Below are 20082 nucleotides of genomic sequence, written 5' to 3' on the forward strand. Positions count from 1 at the left end.
GGTCGCAGGAAAAGAAAAAAAAAGTACTTCAAAACTTATGAAGGGTTTCCTGCATAGAGGAATTTTTGGCATCCCCCCCCCAGAGAGGTTTTAGCCAGCCACAAAGGAAAATCACCAGCACCGAAATGATAAAAATTGAGAATTAAAAATAGCTATTTAAATCCTCTCTAAATGTCTTTAAGAGCAATTTACTAAAAAACCGTTAAACAAGCAGAACATAAACTTGAATATGAGAGTCAGGCTGTACTGGACTCTCCCACTGATTTATTTAAATATTAATTTTATTTTTTTAACCAGTTTTGTTAATTGGCATTTTATTTACTCAAGCATAATATACATTTTTGTTTATCAAATTGTCAGAAATAACAGGTAAATGCATAGACCTCTCTAAGGTTAACACAGACTCTTTGCCTTTACTGTTCGCGGACTGATAATGTTTACTGACGTGCGTAGTCCCCCACGTTGCTGATAGGCTAAAGCATGCAAAACAACCAGTATGGTCTTTTAGGTCTGAGAGTCTCACCTGTACACTGTGACACAACTACTGCGCCACTTGTCTCATTACCGGCCATTGTTTGTACTTCAAAGTTGTACTTGGTCCCTGATTTCAAGTCACCAAACTGGTAGCTGGTGGTGGTAGTAGTATAAGACATGCTGTAGCCCCAGAAGCCGGAGCTGATTTTCAGAGAGTACATTGCTCTTGGTGCTATGTTGTCAGGGGGGTTCCACTGTATGGTGATTTGGTGTTTATCATAGATTTGGGTTCTGGCATTAGTAGGTGGCAGTGGCTCTGAAAAAAAGAGAGAAAATGAGGCAGTGACTTATCAGATTTTCATCAATCCACCATTCCCTGCAGGGTCCAATTGCTTTCCCCTGCACAAGGGATTCACAGGAAAAGAGGCAGCATGTAATCCACTGTGAGTGTTTTTTAATTTTATCTCACTGATATCAGCCTCACTGTTTACTAAATCACACTAGTAACCACAGGTGTCACCAAATCAACACAGATGAAGAAAATACAAGAAGGGACAACTGCCTCATTTCCACTGCATGGTTCAGCTCGACTCGACTCACTTTTGGTACCAGTATTTTATCCATTTCATTTTCCACTGCAGATAGTAACCAGTGTGGGCGGGATTCTAAAGCCCAGTTCAGACCAAAGATTTGCGACGAGACAAAACCGCTTTAGAACGTTGCCGGAAAAAGTTTCTGTGGTCTGAACCAGCCCTTCCAGCTCGACTCAAGCCAGCTGATGGTTTCGCTGCGACTCAGCTGGTCAAGTCGCAGAGGCTGGTTTTAGAACGTTAGGGACGTGACCTGTTTCAACAGCCAATAGAGAAGTCAGCTGGTTAGTCAGCTATAAACTATAGAAATAAAATGATCCACAATCCATTTTATTTTTAAGTTACAAACAGCTGGTCGAAATGGCAGAGTTTTAGACGGAGCCTCAACAACCTCAGCCTAACGTTTTATGGTCAAGCGAGACAGAGAGTGACTGAAGAGAGGGAGCGCCCAGCGGCATTAGAACAAAGCCGTGAATCGGAAATAAAACGTGTTTTCGCCGATCATCACTAGAAATGCAACTGTAGGAATCATCTCAATATCACTAACGTTGTCCACATTCATATTTAGACAAAACAAATGATATATCCAGCTACAAAAAGCCTAAAAGTCGGAAGTTAGAACGGAAGTACAAAGAGGCGTTGTTATGGAGATGACACACCGTCTCGTCGCATTGGTGTGAACTGGCAGGTTTCAGAACGCTGCAGACCGGCTCGTTGCAAGAATTTGCAAGTTCCAATTCGTCTCGTCGCGAATCTTTGGTCTGACCTGGGCTTTAGCTGACTGCCATAGTGCCGCGTGAAACTACCGTGACATCATCTTGAACGCGACACTTAGTGGATCCTTTCATCAGCAACAATGTATATACTTTGTCAATTTTAAGCTGTAGTCTACCTCCTAGTTTTGCAGGCTGCCATTTGTTTTCAGATCTGGGTCGAGTAAATAAAAAATGTGCGGTTGTTATTGACGGTAGCTTAGATATTTAAAAATGGCGAGTATGTGCAGGATGTTCCATGTCGCAAAAGTGACAATTCTCTCTGACCAATCAGTGGTCTGCAGTGTTTTAACTCCACCTTCTAGTATTGGCTCAGCTCGCTTGGAACCTTGACAGAGGCCCTACCAAAAAAATTACCAGGTACTATCCACAACTTCTAACATGCAGTGGAAATGCAGCAAAGACGACTCACTAGTGAAACAGGAGCTGTTCACTGGCAAGCTGTTGAGATATCCGCTAAAGGTGTAGACGATCACTGTGTAATTGGCTGCAGTCTTTAGTCCATCAAAGCGCCACGTAGGTAATGTTGAGTTGGCCGTGTTTACTGTTTGGCCATCCAGGTAGAGCTCGATGGTGAAAGAATTACCCCCAGATGACGTCCATGTGGCAGTGAGGGAGCTATCTGTTGCAACCAAATGGAGGTCTGAAACAGGTTCAGGAGCTAGGTAGGAGTCACAAAGTCAGATTAATAACATTCAACCCAGCAAGTTTTTGTTTCTTTTCTGTAAATAAATCATGGATTCTCTATCGATGAACAAGTAGCAGTCAACTGCCAAACACAGAGTTACCAGTGTAGGTGACGATGGTCTCTTCTTCTCCCATCAGAGAGCCATTGGTCAGTGCTGCCACACTGACGGTTATCTTGGTGCCAATTGGCAGCCCTGTTATACGCCATTCAGTTGTGTTCTTCTCAAACACTGTTCTGTTAGGAAGAGAAACAGTTACTTGCTGCTGGCAGAGGCAACTGTGCATCTACAGAGTGACAATTGTTTTTTAAATTAAAGGTAATAACAGTTCATTGAAACTTATTTTTGTATTTTGGGAGATCAGTTCTATTCTTATGAAGCACCATCGCTAAAATTCAGACCATTTAAAAGTTATTCAAACAGGAGCCAGGAGTCAGATGATCACACAGGTTTAAAACAAAACCAGGTTAGACTTATTTGGTTAAGAAAAGGTAGAATTATCCATGAATAACTTACTTACTGTAGGTCACAGTTTTTCTATGCAATGAGGGATAACTACCAACATTTATGTGCTCACTTTCAGTTTTACCTCCAAAATGAGGGGTTTAAATAATTTAAAGGCAACATAAAATTAGATTTAAAAATGAGATAAGAAATAAAAGTACATTTTAATTTTGTCTAGGCTTAAGTATTTCAGAATTGACCATGGTCATTAGTATTCATCCTCTGGGCACCATGAATGAATATTTAGTTTCCACCAAAGTGGTGGACTGACCGACAGGCCCACATTGCCATCTCTAGAGCCGGTAATGTGGCCAAAAACAAACATTGCTGTACATATACCTGAATTTAAAAGTAATGTAAGTAGATCTAGAGTATCTATCTACATACTTATTGCCATACGTAGCCTTCCCAACGAAACCCGTGAATCCTCCATCAGGTTGCTTCCATCTAAGCAGCACTGAGTTTAGGTTATTTTCACACGCCTTCAGTTCCAACACTTTCCCAGGCTCTGAAAGAGAGAACAGACAGACGAATGGACACAACATCACTCTGATTACAGACAACCACCCCAATAACAATCTTACAGGTGTTACTGCCTCTGCTGTTTTGAATGTTATATGATGTAAGCAAGAAATGACCAGCTATAAACATTTTCCCCATCTAACACTGAACAAGCTTTGCATGGGCTCTCACTGGTCTCATTTATACAGTGTACTTCCTGTTAAAATTCTTGCATTATAATCCTTTTATTTGTGTAAAGTTTTATGCGATCTAAACTCACTGGTGTATTTACTGGTGTTGTATCCTTCACTCAATGTGTCATTGACTACTGAATGGACGGTGAATGTGTAAAGGTTTCCAGGTATCAAGCTGTTGACTTCTTTGCTCTGTGTGTCACTTCGGATCTGCTGACCATCCTGGACCTTAATAAGATAGAAATCCAGGTTTCCAACTGGTTTGTCCCACATCAGGGAGACAGAGGTTTTTGTCACGTTGATGACTAAGAGGTTTTCCACTTTGTTCGGTTCTGAAAGAAAGGATAGATATAATCAGGGTTACAAGTGTTTGCATTATTACTACTGTGGTATTATTACTACTGTGGCTCAGGTGGTAGAGCGGTCGCCTGCCGATCGGAAGGTTGGTGGCTCGATCCCTGGCCCTGCCTGCAGTCCCATGTCAAAGTGTGCTTAAGCAAGACACTGAACCCCGAATTACTCCCGATGCTGTGCCATCGGAGTGTAAATGTGTGAATGTTTATCTGATGAGCAGGTGGCACCTTGTACGCCAGCCTCGGCCACAGTGTGTAAATGTATGTGAATGGTTCCTGTACTATATAAAAGCGCTTTGAGTAGTCGTTAAAACTAGAAAAGCGATATATAAATACAGTCTATTGTGTATTTTACTATAAGATCCGTAGTTGAGATACACCTGATGGATTGTGGGTAACTTTAGAGTCCGTTGTTGGTGTAAGCCATGGTGCTACAAAGACATGCTGTCAAGCTAATAAAAAGTTAATATTCTGTCGTAGTCCGGGTTATCATTGTTATATCTACATGTAGTAACAAGAAACAGTGAAGAATATAACAGTGCATTAACATTTACTCGGGCTCATTACTTTCTTGTTTTTAACAATCTGTGTACTCATTTATAAGTGTGTATTTGAAATCGTAAAGCAACAATGGTAATCTGTCTTGAAAATAATCTGCATGAAAGTTGGATTATGAAAACACTATGATGATGCTAGTTTGCCTTTTCTCCTCGTTTTACTCACTATTATTAAAAGCAAAATCTGAGCTGACAATAGGACCTTGTTTACCATAAACAGTGATCAGTGTCCTCTCACAGCAAAAAAAGTAATCTAAATAAAGCTTTATTTTAATGCAGTCAGATTTTACAAGAGGAAAACTCACCGGTGTAGAAGGTGACCTTCTGCGGGTTGAGCTCTCTTCCACATTTAACTGGGAACACCTGGACTGAGTAGCCGGTGCCTGCTGTCAGGTTGACAAGGTCATGGGTCAAATTATAAGTCGTGAATTGTGTTAGGTTGTTGTCCACTTTCACCTCTATGCGGTAATGGCTGATGTTACCAGGCCCGGGTTGCCATGTTAAAAAGGCGCTCTCAGTCGTCTTGTTGGTCACATTGACTTGGCCCAAGAAACGATCTGCAGTGGAAATAAGGGGAAGATTGTTCATTGGCAAAGAATTTGAGATATCCAGGAAGGTAAAAATACACTGAAAATGACTAAGGTTGCAAAATGGGGTGTATCATTCTGAATGTGTATATTAGGCTATAACATTTTAGTGTGTAAACAAAACTCCTAAGAATACATAAGGTATCAAATAACAATTCCCATATTGTCCTAGATGTAAGAGCAAAGAAGGAACATTTATCTTTTATCTTTAATTTCAATGAAGCAATGTTAGACATGGAGGTGGATTTAAGTCTGTGGTTGTATCTTTTAAAACAACATACCTGATCTTTTTCTAGATAACAGAAAATGTATATTATTTATGGTCGAAAATCATATCGATAATCATCAGGGCGTTCCTGCAAAAAGATTCAGTGAACCTTCCCTGAATAAATAAAAGGTTAAATATCGCTTGTTTTGCAACAAAATAATTTCTAAATAAATTTCATACTCTTTTCACAACACTTTTTTACTCTTTCAAAAGTTAAATCATTTTAATTAATTATCACAATTGTTATCATAAGAAGCTCTAGAGAGAGGTAAAACTGTGGTCATATTTTTCTTCTTTCACATTTGAAAAAACTACAGTTGTGAGCATTTTTAGATTTCTCCAAATCTACAGGGGATGCGGAATTGTTACATGTGACAACCTATGTTTTATCTTATTTAATTTTTTTGGAGGGTTTTGGAGGTAGGTATGGATGGGAATGGCATCTTAGATTGATGAGTGCGTGCCGTAAGGCAAGGCAGCTTTATTTGTGTAGCACATTTCAGCAACAAGGCAATTCAAAGTGCTTCACATAAAACGAAAAAAAATGTATAAGAATATAAATTGTATCATACATTACAGAGACTAACATAATATGTTTATCTAGACCAAATAATGGAAATAAAATCATTGGCTGAATTTAAAACGTTGCCTTAAAACGGGTCACTTCCTTAAATAAATGAAGTTGCTGTGTCATGAACAAAACTTGGTGATGGTCTCAGTTTGTGGGGTGAAACCTTAAAATATTAAAATAATTAATAATGAATCTAAGAAAAAAATGGGACAGGATACCTTTACTGACCAACTCACTGTGTAGCTGTATTCTTTTTGTATGTTGTAAATACTGTTTAAGGCGACAAACATTAGACTTTATTTCTACTAATTTTGAGAAGAAAAGCTACTGTTCGGGTGCAGTGCGACAGGTGACACCTTACAGTTGCCCTGCACAAGTCATCTATAGTAGTTATGTTTGGAGTGTCTGAGATCTAAAATCATAGGGCCAACAACAAAGGGGCTTTAAATGAGTCCTACCGTCATAACATACGTAAGGCAGGAGCTCCGAACACTTCTTTTCAACCCAAGCCCCAAAGCTGAGCATGGCCACACAAGAGTCTTCAATGTAGTTTACATCAGTCTCGGAGACAAGCGGGGACAGCGTAGGTGATTGAACACATTCTGCTTCTACCGGCATCCTGGGTGTTGTAGCGGGTGGAGTGTTTTGGGTGGTAGCGTCCGAGAGTCTATTAAAGTCAGTCACAGTTTGGTTTGTGATGTCGGTGAAACTGCTCATGTCAGTCGTGTTTCTCACACCTGAGGTTGTAAAGTTTGTGATGTCGGTGAAACTGCTCATGTCAGTCGTGTTTCTCACACCTGAGGTTGTAAAGTTTGTGATGTCGGTGAAACTGCTCATGTCAGTCGTGTTTCTCACACCTGAGGTTGTAAAGTTTGTGATGTCGGTGAAACTGCTCATGTCAGTCGTGTTTCTCACACCTGAGGTTGTAAAGCTTGTGATGTCGGTGAAACTGCTCATGTCAGTCGTGTTTCTCACACCTGAGGTTGTAAAGCTTGTGAATGTGGTGAAGCTCGTCTTTCCTGGGGTAGTCATTGCTGGGTTGGTGCAGGAGCAGCTGCAGCTGCAGCAGTATGAATTTGGGAAGGATTTAAACCTAGGTGAACCAGGGTACCAGTTCTGGAAGATGAGGGGATCCCCGTTGGCCCAGCGGGACCAGGATATACTGCGGTTGCCGGTGCAGTAGAAGTACTTGCGGAGGCCGACCCAGTAGTCAGAGGTGAGATTCTGGGAGAGGTTTTGGATGTTTTGGATGTTTTGTGGAGTCACTGTCACCAGCTCTTTGAAACAGACCTGACAGGACGTGAAAGACGACAGTCAATCTTTTACAGTAGATCTGGTATGTGCTGAGTAGAGCCCGACCGATATATCGACGGGCCGATATTATCGGCCGTTATTAGGCATTTTCCAAACTATCGGTATCGGCATTTATAATGGCCGATAAATGAATATTTAAAAAATAAAATAAAAACGGACGAAACACCCTTCAACCATGTTATGAGTGTTGGCGTTGCATAGTTTGTCCACCAGAGGGCGCTCTACAACGTCCCTGTTGGCAACACTCGTGTTTAACCCTTTAACTTTCATATCTTAAGTTTGTATTTTTATACATTTACATTTATCAGAACTTTAATATATTTTGATGTTCCTCTGTTCTGTTGTGACAATAAAACAAACAAGTTTATTTTTAAACTGCATTATCATATTATTTTAGTGAGGACTCGTAAATAACTGCAAATAACTAATGTTAGGGAAATCTGTTTATGTTTTGTTACGCGTTTTTGGATTCTTTTTTTTTTTTTTTAATATATATCGGCCAATATATCGTAATATCGGATTTTTAAATCACCAAATATTTGTATTGATATCTGCCTTAAAAATCCTTTATCGGTGGGGCTCTAGTGCCGAGCTTTTTTGTTTTGTATAAACTGGGACAAGTCAGTGTTGATTAGGGTCTAGGTAGTTGTGACATCCTAAAATGACTATCAACATTTATGATTTAAACAAAATTGGTAATAACCGAGCAACTATGGCATATTGGTGTAAGGTGTTTCTCATTGGTTTAAACTGAAAGCACACACAATTTCAAATCCGACAGTGTCGCACATGCAATTATAAGCATTAATCTCACTAATTAAATCCAAACTACAATGTGCGTGAGAGCAACATGGAAGTAAATTTGCCATTTACAAGCTCTGAATACAATACCAGTTTTAATTTGACAACGGTATCATTACATGCTGCTTCAAACACACGTGCCTTACCAATTAAAAATCACAACCTCTTCGGTATTTTTCACACAGTCCAGCCTGATATGTTTTAGCCTCTTTTAGAACATTAAACTGGGCTTCATGTTGTACCTGACAGTGTGTCCTGGCCTCATCCCAGGTGCTAGTATTCGAATGAGGGAAGTAGTCTTGCTCTGCAGCGCTGCACATCAAGACCAGACCTGAAGAGAAACATACAGATTGGTTGTTTGTCGACACAAGTTTTAAGTTTGTCAAGACAATTTCTTGCCATTACAATCCCAAGGTGACTTTGCATGCTTTGTCCAAACAACTGACCAAAATTCAAAGACATTCAATTTATTATGATATAAAATGAAAGGGGTTTTGCTGGAAAACGTAATAAAATGATTAATGGACTATCTAAACAATTGCAGATTTATATTTATTTCGATCAACCAATCGATTAATGGCTTTGGCTCTATACACAACGCCGCAAAACAAACAAAACAGAATATACTGTACCTCTGTTTCCTCAAAAGTTATTTAGTTTTCAGACCTGGCAGTCATATGTTAGATACAGCCGACAGTAAACTTCAGATCAAAATATTCAGTTCTTTTTATTAAGAGTTATGACATAACTCTAAGCACTTTGCATGAAACATGCTTTCACAAACGTACAGTATTTAGCTTTCCAAATAGATTTCGATCAATCAATGATTATCATTGGCTACAGCTTTAACTCTTTCTTCAACTAAAAAATGAAGGACTTATTTTGAAGGTGAATACCATAAAAAAAAAAAAAATACTCACCCCAAGAAAGTAAGATAAGGACTTTATCCTGGAGAGATCTCTTTCCCATGTTTGATTCCTGTAGAGACTAGATTCAGGGCAGCTTTATGAAATTTCACCAGAGGACAGCCACTGGAAGATTTTAATCTAAAAAAAAGTAGGAGCCAAATGAAATACATTTAAACTAACTTAAGTTTAACTAATACTCTGCATCTCTCACTACTCACCCAATCTACAGATGCATCCTGTGACCAGCTTCTCTCAACAAAAGGAAATGATCTCTCAGTATGAGACACAAAATAACACCCGTTCCAGAAGATCAAACAACAGCACATTTGACTGGCAACACAAGACTCCATTCAACACAAGGAAATGAATAACTTTGGATGCTCCTGGTTTTGCATCCATCTTCCAAACATGCAAAGTACTTAAAGGGGGGATGATGTAAAAAATAGAAAAGGAGGAGGAAGAAGTGCAATAAACTGGCGGGGAGCAAAGACAGAAAACATTTGTGTGTGTTATGTACTGTAACAGACACTACAAGAACAATTTTACATGACGCATTTATTTTGGCTTAACACTTTGAGTAACAAAATGCAAATTAGTACAAAAAAAGCCATGAAAAAAAGACAATAAAAAATATAGAAAGATTAACCTCTTATACAAAACTAAGTTCCCAAAATAATCTACGGAAATACAACAAAGAAATGCCTTTAAGTATACTTTTTTTGGCAGTGTGACAACAAAAAGTGTTAAATTGGCTGACAGTGAATAGACACATCAAACTGAAGTGCTGATTACAGTCGGTGACAAACTGCAGGGTCTGTGGTTGAGGCCAAAAATTAAAACATAAAATCAAATCACATCACATTTTATCAGTTTAGCACAGGCAGTAGTTTCTGATATATTAACGGAGTGGCTTGCACCTCATAATTGTTGGTGTTCTTGTTATATTGCCTCCCTAAGTATTTTGTTGCACATTTGTCCAAATTGTCCCGTATTTCTATCAAAATTCCTCTTTTGCTATTTTTGTCAGCTCTTTGCTGTATATAAAAAGTTACAAATACTAAAAGTTGATTAGCTTTAGGGGTGATCCAGCCAGCCCCTCATCTACCACATCTACTGTTCCATTTTCACAAAAATCATAACCGTACATGTTCCCTGCAAGCGGATTCACCATTAAAAAGGCAAGGCCGCTGATGTCACACAGATCCTTGGAAATAAACAGGGATAAAATGTATTAATAAAAAAAAAAAAAATTTAACTGAGTTTTACATGCAGACAAAATTACAGGCAGTCTTTATTCTGGCCTGTGATTCCAACGTTATTCTTATGTTTGCTTGCATAGGACATCTAATCAGAACTTAACCATTTGGGCCCATCGAACTTTCTCAATCAGACACCCAAAAAGAGTGTAATACAGCAACATTAATGGAGGTAAACATCCATTCCAGTTTTACAAGCTTGACTTTAAACAAATGGCAGTGACTTGTATTATGATCCTTTACAAAATGGAATCATTAAAACTCACATGAAAACCCCTGCATTAACACTGATCAAATATAGTCCCTCCCAATTTTAAGTCCTACCCCGATATCCTGTTTCATGCAAAGTATTGTATTTAAATGCAATAAGGGTATTGAGGAGGAGGCAGAGCTGCTAACAGTATATAATGCTCTTCTCTGCATAATCTATTAAACCTTTATTAATTTGCTAACGTAAAAAACTGCTTGACACTGTACAGAACGTGCAGCACAGTTATTGAAAGTTTTTTTCTGGTGTACTGAGGCAGGAGGTGATTTGGGGTTTCGATGACGTGCCTGAAATACACCCGATGGCTTGGAGGGAGAACGAGAGGACATTTGTTCTCCTGATCAAGGCAACAAGCTTCTTAGTCACTGTCACTCCTCTCTCCTCTTTGCAGGACTCTCTTTCCGCTGGAAGGCAGAGCAAACTCATGTTTCACAGAAACCTTGGTCTTGGTTTTGCTGTGGAGAGAAAGCAGGACAAAGCCAGTGTGTCAGTAATTAAGGAGACAGATTTGGTGTATTTGAAATGTTTTTTTTATGACAATAACCTCAGTTGACCTGCGGTAGGTGGGTTTAACTCTTAACATTATACACAGTGACCTCTAGTGGCAGGCAATCTTTATAAGACAGCCATGGAGTTGAGGATTAAAACCAGTTACACCCCCTTTTCACCTGGTAGTAAGATCCCATCTGAGTGATCGGATCACAAGAAGTACAGGTGAAAACACTCTCAGGAAGCATTGAGATCGGATAGCAAAAAAGACGCATTTGGAGGGGGTTAGTCCACATTCTAATATTAGTGAGAACTGGAATATGTCCTGCGTCCACATTAAAGACTGCCTACTTAACTGTGAACAGAACTACCTACTGATTCAAAGTATTCTTCATGTCACAGAAACCACTGAGTGAATCGTGTGTGTTTGGGATGTTATCATCATGTACTGTTTGTGATGTGTCAGTGTTTTTGTTCCGGTGCAGCCTGCTCTTACATCCCCAGCTGTCGGGGCTCTCGGTAGCTTGAAAATAACTTTATTTTTTGTTTCATAAAGTGTCCCGAATTCACAAATATGTAGGACATTACTACAAAACTTGCTGCTTTTATGTCATCGCCTTCTGTTATTTATTGTTATTTAGTGGTCAAAGCAGCGGCTGTGAAACGGTTTCACTTATATCACTAAGTTCTTCACGATAAAAGCCCCGTTATTTTGGTATTTGATATACAGACGTCAAGGTTCGGTTCAGACATCACGGTTCGGTACAATGGAGGGAAAAGCAAAACAAAAATGCAGAAGGCATTTTTTTTTTATTGTGCATGTCTCAGGCTGTACCACTTGGTGTCATACAGTCTCTCCCCTGAGCTAGCTGCAACAGCCTGAAGTGTGTCAAGTAAGATGTAAACAGTAGGCTACCCCACATCATCTCCAGACTCCATCTGGAACTTGTAAACAAAATAAGAATCAGCTATAAAACTGAAAATACAGCATCTCTGTTCTCTGCAAAGATGAACTAAACTACCTGATTAATGCAACGTTATCATGACGTCTCCCGGCCATTTTTCACTGCAGAAAGCTGCTCCCTGCATGGCTAAAGCTAAGATAGTTAGCCTGAAGAAACAAAGCATCTGTCCCAACTAACGTTACGGTTCGGAGCCGCGACGCTGGAAACGTAACACTAATCTACAACAGCAGTCTTATCCACCACTCTCTCACCTGTACTACTGGAACTGACTGGGAAACCAAAGTTTTCCCAAACATGCGATCTTAAAGAGGACGGCGGGTCCTCTAACTGTTGTGGGTCGCCACCACTCGCCATACTCGTCCTTAGTGCTGCTATCTCCGACTCACTAAAACTGCATACATAGGTGGAGCTCGGCTACATCGGCTGTGTGCCAATCAGAGCTTCAGATTTAAGGCGGGGCTACAGATTAGGTGTCCCTAAAGAACCCGCGTATCTAACCGTAGTTCCACATTACATTAGTTCTGCATTACATTAATTAATTTGCACACAAGTTTTATCTATTTCTACACCGTGTATTTTCCGTGTAAATTCATGCACCGAACCGCGACGCCCGTACCATTTCAATACGAATACATATACCGTTCCACCCCTAGTATTTGAATGCTTTTATTATGAAGCAGCAAAATCAGGAAATGTTCGGTCTTCATCAGCAGTAACGTAACGCGACTCCTAGCGAACGTGAAACGTAAAATAAAGCAGATATAATATACACTTAACTTTAAACCACAGAGATTCAGTTTGAAGCTACAAACGTACTGGGAGCTGAACACAGACTTTAAAAAAAAAAAAAAAAAAGAATTCTCCTGCACAGCTTCCGCCGCCCATCATCCTTATGTCGGCACTCTTTTATATACAGTCTATGGTCGGCGCACAGACTGTGAGCAGCGATTTTTCACTTAATTTATGTCAAAGTAACCACACACACACACACAGCTTTTTGAAAATAATCTAATTGCGATTTTTTCCCCCCAAATATTGCGATTCGATATTCGATTATTTTTTTAAGCTCTTTGTCTTCTGTATTATTCAACAAAGAATAATATAATAATTTATAGTATGAACACACAATTACACACTAGTTAAATAAGTAAAAATATAGTATATATCTATATACACACACACACGTGTATTTTTTTTTTACAGTGCAGAGAGGAGCTGCCTCCAGCCCCTCCCCCTCGTGAAGTTGCGTGCTGCCGTGTGCACTTGCTCAGAGAGGCTATCGTTACGTTAGCTAGTTGCTGGTGTTCTTGCCGTGGGATTAACTGTACTAATAGAACTGTTGAAACACCGCGGCCACGCTGCTGTGAAAGCTCCCCGAACGTCATTTATCAGAGTCTGATTGTTACCCCTCTCAGTGGCAGCTCCTCCACTCCATATCTTTATAACGGAGCTAACCGCTAACCGGAGCTAACCGCTAACCGGAGCTAACCGTTGCCAACCGAGCCTTGAGTTCGGTGTGTCTGTATCCATTAACTGCATGTATGGACTCAAGCACGAATAAAACCCTTCATTTTATTAAAATGGCTGTAAAAGTTTTAAACTACAACTCAGAGTTGTTTGAATGACAGAAATCAGCTCAAGGTACGGCGTAGCGTTAGCGTGCTAGTTGATGCTTTCTCTGCGGAGTGCAGACTGATTTGCTCTCGCGAGTCATGTGACCAAATCGCAGCCTTTGTGATTAGGAAATCGCGTTTTAACATATCGCGATATTATCGCAAATGCAATTAATCGTTCCACACACACACACACACACACACGTATGCAAAGGGAAGTGATGTACACGCCTGTATGCAAAGGGAAGTGATGTACTGTACGTTGTCTCTAAGGACGCATTTGGAGACGCATTCTACTGACAGGTGAAAACACACACACCTGGAGTTGACCACTTGTGATCCGTCACAGGACAGATGTTTAGAACCAGGTCAGAACAGGCCCCGAGAGATATGTTCATGACCACTTGGGTCAAAATCTCAACTGTAGCCAAGCCATTGACAGAGTGGCAGCCTAAATGTACGGACCATGTTGAGATATTCTTGAAGAATTAACTTACAAGTTACGCCCACTGAAAGTGATTTAGGCGGTTTTGTTTTAAAGGACGCCCTTCTTACCTTTCTTTGTCCAGCAACTCCAGACCATCATGGATTTTCTTAAGCATTTCATAACGCTCGCGACCACGAACCTGCAGGAGAGATCAAAGGGGAATTAGTCAAACAGAATGAAACATTTTAGCTTTATAACAGTATGTATCTTTACTTACATGCAAAGCATACACCTCCTTGTCCTCCTCCTCTGCACTGGAGGCAGACTTGGACTTCTTCACAGAAGTTGCGTCAGGAGCCCGAGGTGAAGGCACAGCCGGCGCGCTCTCTAAAGAAACAAAAGTGAAGTTAGCAAGGGAAAAAGCACGCAGGGACGGAAACTGAAATCTAAAGTAATGCAGCAAAAACTTACTACGTTTTTTAGTTTGTTTGGTGCCGTTCTGCATCTTAGTGCTATTTTCTTCCTCAGTTTTACGGTCCCTGCCAGGACATGCACAGACACGCACCTCAAAGCACATCCGGCCCAAAACAAGTCCCCTATGAAGTTGATGAACAGAAGTAAGGGGCAGAACGCTTTCCTAGGCAGCACAAAGAAATAAAGATCTAATAGAAACAGTAATTTACGACTTTAAAAAAAAGGGCATTTTTAACCAGAATGCACACAACGGGTAATTTTTTTTTTTTTTTATATCCAGTTACACTGTGGCAATGCCACTTTTTTTTTTATACCCAGAAGAAACATTTACACTCCCACTGACCCGCTCACATCTGTTAAAAGAGAAGCAAGACTTACTCTGGAGTCTCGAGGGTCAGGATGGTGAGGATGGGTCTGCGGTTCATGCCCCCCATGCAGGAACTGTTGCACATATAGCTGAGCAGGATGGTTGTTATCTCTGAGCCCAACTGAAACAGGAAAGTAGAACAATTTATATTTACTGCCGGTTGAAGTGTATACAATCAGGGAAAAGGGGCAACTTTACTTATTTTCCCAAAGTCCTCATTGACTCTTCTGGGTGTCTAAATGCAGTTTATGCAATTATGCAATTAATTTTTTATTTGGGAAACACATTAATAGATGGTTTTACAATTTCTGTATTTTATGGACATGTACTATAATGACACTGTTCATATACTCACATAGAAATCTCTTGAAGGTCACATATTAGGAAATGTGAATGGGTAAAAATAACTGCTGTAGTTGACAAGTTCCCCCTCAGACAGATCGAGTGGGGCAGTCATACCTGTGGGGGCTCGTAAGGGACGGTCACACTCTGCCTCTTTGTGTGCGGATCTTCAAAATACTGAGCTCTCTGGCTGCCCTCCACTCTGATCAGATGGCTGCGATGCTCTGCACCTAAACGGAAAAAACAGATTTTTGTTTTTTTAATCTGATTCTTTAAGCAAAGACAAACATTCTTCCACTGTACATACAAAGCAATTTTTCACTAAAACATTTTCCTTACAGTCTTCATTCTGGTGATGGGGACATCTGCGGACCACTTCCGCCACATGTTCAGTCTTCTTATAAACCGCTGTGGCCCTGAGGACAGCACCCGGTGGAAGCTCCTTGCTCACTAGCACTTCAACCGGGCTGGTCTTTGCCAGCTGGCAATACAGCTTGTTGAGAAGCTCTGAATACTGACAGAAAGCACAGGGAGAAAGACATACACATTGTTATCAGCAACAGAGCTTTGAGTACATTATGCCAAGCACTGGCCTGAGATCTGTCTCGGAAAAAACGAGAGCACTATTTTAAAGACTTAAAGTCAAACGCTATTCTGAACGTTTCATTAAATTTTTTCAACTACTCTTTCTTCTCTAAAAAGAAAAACAAACTACATGTTAAGTTCTACAAATAAGTAAAGCCAGATATGTCAAATTAAAAGACATTTTTACCTTGCTTGTATCGGTTTTTAACTCATTCTGTGCTGGAGGAAGACAGCGCAGGAACATGTCCCGTCATGTCAGAGCCATGCTTTACAACCAGACAGCACCTCTCCCACAGAGCAGAGCACAAGTTGCAGGGGGCGGGGGTTTCAGGGCAGAGCACCCTAACCTCAACTAAACTGACCAACTGCAGTGCACTGCTGGGTGAGTCACAGTGGAAACATTAATGCCATTGGCTCTTCAAACGCAGTGACTGACTCAAATTTAGCGAATCGTCACAATGAATAAGATCCCACATGAATGCCACCATGAGAAATACGAAAGAATGGATTTTTAAGGCGACGCAAAGGTAAGATAATAACTGTCTATTCACAACTTTTTCAATGTTTTACACATTTTAATTTTGTGGGTGATAAAATGATAAAAAGTGATTTTACTATAGCAAAATCTTTTTAATTTCCAAAACTCAAAATTTGAAAATTCTGTATCGTTACTTCAGATTTAATTTTGCGAATTAAAACAGTACTGGAGCAGAGTTTCTGTATGAATCACATGCTATGGATGGAAGAAACTGTTGAGCAGTGAATGGCAAACTCAGCAGCTGTAGAGATCTCTTTTGTCTCCTACAAAAAGGGGCTCAAACTTTTGCTCCTTGCCATGTTTGGTTGCAGGATAATCTGCTGCAAATCCTGTCAAACTTCAACATTTTGTGGTCCTACGTTTGGATTCGGTTTAATTCAGTTAAAATAATACACTATGTGCCGTAAGTACAGATTTCTGTTGCTGAATTTGAAAGTAATTTGTCTTACATTGTTTAGAACAGATATCATTCAAGTTATCCGATACATATTGTATATTGAAATTAGCTGCAACACATTTACAAGACACAAACAATGAGAGAAATCAACAAATATGTTTTGAGATCTTAGGCCTGGGATTACTTACAGTGGAAGTGACGGACTTTGCAGTGCCAGATTTCTGAAAGCGAAGCTGGAAGCCATACTCCCCTGGATAGTCTGTTGTAACAGGGACGGTGGAGGCCGGGGGAGTAACACCGTCTTTGGTGGAAATCTCGGGGGGTAACTCAAACAGATTTTCATCAAACCCTGCGGCCAGCACGTGTTCGTCAATGAGCTGTAATAGGAGGGAATTGAGAGAGTCATTCTGCCTCTATACATAAATAAATTCAGATTAAAGTTACCATTATATGAATATTGACCAATATCAAGCAGGAAGCCTTCTCCTGCTGCAATTTAACTTTGTGTGTTCAATAGAGGCATGGGTAGGCATGCTTACCATCATTTCCATATGTCCATCTGTTTTCCATGCTTCAGTCCCATTATTGACTGTGGGAATCCCATTATTCACTGTGGGAATAGTGGAGATGGAGGGAGTTAGCCTGCAAAAACAAACATACACAAAAAGGTTAGCTTGTTTTTCTGACCTAAACTGGCATTTTTAAAATGTCATCTACTATTAAAACATAACTTACACAGTCTCCCACAGCTCTCGGAAGGAGTCCTGGCTCAGTGGCAGGTTCTGGCTCAGACTGTCAAACCCTTGTTCCTCCATCATCATTTGGTTCCCCTCCTTCCACGGCTGAGCAAAAAATAGGAAGAGCCCAGAGTGCTGTGTGGGGATCAACAGGAAGTAAGTGTTAAACTGATGACATATGTAAAAACTCGCTCTCTACCAAACTCTCCATTTGACCAGTTCCATGGTTATCAAGTATGGCTAACAATTATTTTATTATCAATTTATTTGTCTACTTTTTAGATAATAATGGTTTGGCCCAAAAAATGACCACCACAATTTTAAAGAGCCTACATGGATGTTTTCAAAATAGGGGTGCACGATGTGAAGAAAATTATTAATAACGTTGTTTAATATCACAATAAGGATATTACTTGTAATAAATAAAAACATTCAAGTTTACTCAGCTATGCCTTTCTGTTGCTTTCAGTATAATGCTAAAATACAAGAAATTGTTGTTAAATAAAAAAAAATAAAAAAACTGAACACAATAGGCACCATGATATAAAAATTGTTGCATTTCAAAGTGCCATCTAACAACACTATTTTTCTTCGGGCATTTCCGCCTTTAATGGATAGGACAGCTATGAAAGGGGGGGAGGGAGAGAGAGAGAGAGAAGACGCAGGAAATCGTCACAGATCGACTCGAACCCTGGACCACCTGCATCGAGGCATAAATCTATCTCTCTCTCATATATATGTATGTGTGTGTGTGTGTGTGTGTGTGTGTGTGTGTGTGTGTGTGTGTGTGTGTGTGTGTGTTCTACCACCAACTGAGCTATCCTGGCCACTTTATCGACACTCTTAACTAACTCAAAGAATCCCTGTGTGTCTTTCACGATGGGTTATTTGCGCAAGTTGATAATTAATTGATTATAAAAAACGATTTATTGTGCACCCCTTTAGTCCAGCAATCCAAAGACGTTTTACGATTACATAAAAACCGAGAAAAGCAGTAAATCCCCACATTTGAGAAGATGAAACAAGGAAATGTTTTGACGTTTTGATTGATAAATGACAATAAGTAACTGTTTGGTTTCAAAATTGTTTTCGAATAACTATTCTGTCGGTCGACAAATAGTTTCAACATAACTAACTTCTAACAAACACAAGAACACACTCACAGTACGCATTGCAAAAGTGTAAAAGTAGGAGTGAATGGTGTAACGTTATCAGTCTTTCAAATGAATGAATGAATGAATGATAAAATGATAAACCCTGGTTGATGCAACGCAGGAAATACGAATTCACGAAGTTAAAAATTAGTCGGGTTAACGTCAGGCCTTCTGATATGTGAGCCTGCTGACTAGCATTAGCCTGTGTAACGCCAATATAATAAAACACGTTAAAAGAAACCGTTTGCCTTTATAATCAGTGCCCCCCAAAACAAACAGCATGAGAAACCATCCAACCTGTGTATACCTGCTAACGTTAGCTATTAGCGTCCATTGAATTTGGAGGCAGGAGGCCCACACACTGAATGAAGCTACGTTAGCTTTATTCGGCCACCGACTCGGCATATTTAAAATAACCGAACAACAACAAATGAAGTAAACGTCAAAATGTGCTGACAAGCAAAAACTATTGACTGTATCAATTAATCAGGGTTCTGTTTGCAATTGTTTGCAAAGCGCACTGCCAATGTTTTGTTGGCTAGCGAGTTTAGCTTTAGCTACGTTAGCAGTACGTTTTGGAATTCGACCGACAAGCTAAAGCGCCGTAAAACTTTCTTTATCCGACAAATAAGTGGTTTTCCGGGGCTTGGTGTAAAGAATGACACTTGATGACTACACCTACCTTGTATCCGCTGCTGCTGGGAGAGATGACTCCGTCTGGTGTGTATGTAGGAGGGCGAGCAAAAACAGACGAAAAGTCAAAATATTTTGAGCCGAGCACGTTGTTAACGGGGAATCCCACAAAAAGGAAGGGGGAGGGGCGATTTTTTAAGTGCACTCAGTGTCCAATCACAAAGCGTTCTGTAACATCTACTGCTGCATTCACTATTATCGGAAATATTGTAACTCAAGAACGACCGTAGGTATAACAAACCGAGGGGTAGTTGCATAGGTAATAGCTGTATATTTGTAGAATTATTAGGATTGTTAAAGTCTCGGTTGGATTGAGAACAAACTATATGTTGATAAACTTTAAAATTACTTAAGTGATTTTATTTTCTCCAAAAGAAACTTACATTTTAAGCATACAACATAATTACAAGCTTCTCCTGAGCACTAAAGGCAACATGATGACAGCGTGATGTATGGGGAAAAAATGAAATTAAAGTAGCCTTTACTAAAAATAAATTAAAAAGTAGCCTTTACTGCACCCACCAAACTTATTGTAAGTATACTTAGTTTGTGCACAATTAAAGAAGTTTTCTAATATATAATAATAACCCAAACTGTTGCTTCATTGACACCATTGCTGACTGAGCTATAATGTATCCAAAGTGATAAAATGTATCTTGACACAGTACTTCAATATGTATACTATCCCAGTGACAA

The 20082-nt window shown here is 39.8% G+C and overlaps 3 protein-coding genes across 4 annotated transcripts in view; all 3 read right to left on the reverse strand.

The window, feature by feature from the left end:
- Nucleotides 1-20082, reverse strand: part of LOC116049052 (receptor-type tyrosine-protein phosphatase eta-like) — a 29322-nt gene that overhangs the window by 1355 nt on the left and 7885 nt on the right. The window contains exons 3-5 of the mRNA XM_031298442.2: nucleotides 2626-2743; nucleotides 2250-2498; nucleotides 524-790 (exon numbers count right to left, since the gene is read on the reverse strand). Of these exons, the coding sequence (XP_031154302.1) occupies nucleotides 524-790; nucleotides 2250-2498; nucleotides 2626-2659 (550 nt within the window). The 5' untranslated portion in view covers nucleotides 2660-2743. The remainder of the gene's footprint in view (nucleotides 1-523; nucleotides 791-2249; nucleotides 2499-2625; nucleotides 2744-20082) is intronic.
- Nucleotides 2779-9514, reverse strand: LOC116049072 (receptor-type tyrosine-protein phosphatase H-like). The gene is made up of 10 exons (XM_031298451.2): nucleotides 9300-9514; nucleotides 9094-9219; nucleotides 8416-8504; nucleotides 7036-7348; nucleotides 6818-6915; nucleotides 6517-6775; nucleotides 4938-5189; nucleotides 3809-4054; nucleotides 3415-3535; nucleotides 2779-2809 (listed from the first exon to the last, which is right to left on the reverse strand). Exons 2-10 carry the CDS (start codon nucleotides 9140-9142, stop codon nucleotides 2779-2781), a joined length of 1458 nt encoding a protein of 485 aa, XP_031154311.1. The 5' UTR covers nucleotides 9143-9219; nucleotides 9300-9514.
- On the reverse strand, nucleotides 10073-19527 carry tp53 (tumor protein p53). 2 transcript variants are annotated; one of them, XM_031298412.2, is made up of 11 exons: nucleotides 19376-19527; nucleotides 17538-17674; nucleotides 17342-17444; nucleotides 16991-17179; nucleotides 15622-15796; nucleotides 15400-15512; nucleotides 14952-15061; nucleotides 14571-14695; nucleotides 14377-14486; nucleotides 14228-14298; nucleotides 10073-11060 (listed from the first exon to the last, which is right to left on the reverse strand). In XM_031298412.2, exons 2-11 carry the CDS (start codon nucleotides 17621-17623, stop codon nucleotides 10964-10966), a joined length of 1179 nt encoding a protein of 392 aa, XP_031154272.2. In that variant the 5' UTR covers nucleotides 17624-17674; nucleotides 19376-19527; the 3' UTR covers nucleotides 10073-10963. The 2 variants fall into 2 exon arrangements, with proteins under 2 accessions (XP_031154272.2, XP_035849401.1); XM_035993508.1 differs by having other exon boundaries at nucleotides 17538-17680; nucleotides 19383-19455.

The sequence above is a fragment of the Sander lucioperca genome, chromosome 17 (assembly GCF_008315115.2).
Source record: "Sander lucioperca isolate FBNREF2018 chromosome 17, SLUC_FBN_1.2, whole genome shotgun sequence".
Taxonomy (NCBI): domain Eukaryota; kingdom Metazoa; phylum Chordata; class Actinopteri; order Perciformes; family Percidae; genus Sander; species Sander lucioperca.

Bases quoted from the DNA above. Each gene is read 5' to 3' on its own strand.
- LOC116049072 (XM_031298451.2), bottom strand. From the start codon at position 9,142: ATGGGAAAGAGATCTCTCCAGGATAAAGTCCTTATCTTACTTTCTTGG. The intron at 7,349-8,415 runs GTACAACATGAA...ACGTCCTGTCAG, and splicing joins AGGCCAGGACACACTGTCAG to GTCTGTTTCAAAGAGCTGGT. The intron at 5,190-6,516 runs GTAGGACTCATT...TTTCCACTGCAG, and splicing joins GCCTTACGTATGTTATGACG to ATCGTTTCTTGGGCCAAGTC.
- tp53 (XM_031298412.2), bottom strand. From the start codon at position 17,623: ATGATGATGGAGGAACAAGGGTTTGACAGTCTGAGCCAGAACCTGCCA. The intron at 15,797-16,990 runs GTAAGTAATCCC...GCTTTCTGTCAG, and splicing joins CAAAGTCCGTCACTTCCACT to TATTCAGAGCTTCTCAACAA. The intron at 11,061-14,227 runs GTAAGAAGGGCG...TTCTCTCCACAG, and splicing joins GAGTTGCTGGACAAAGAAAG to CAAAACCAAGACCAAGGTTT.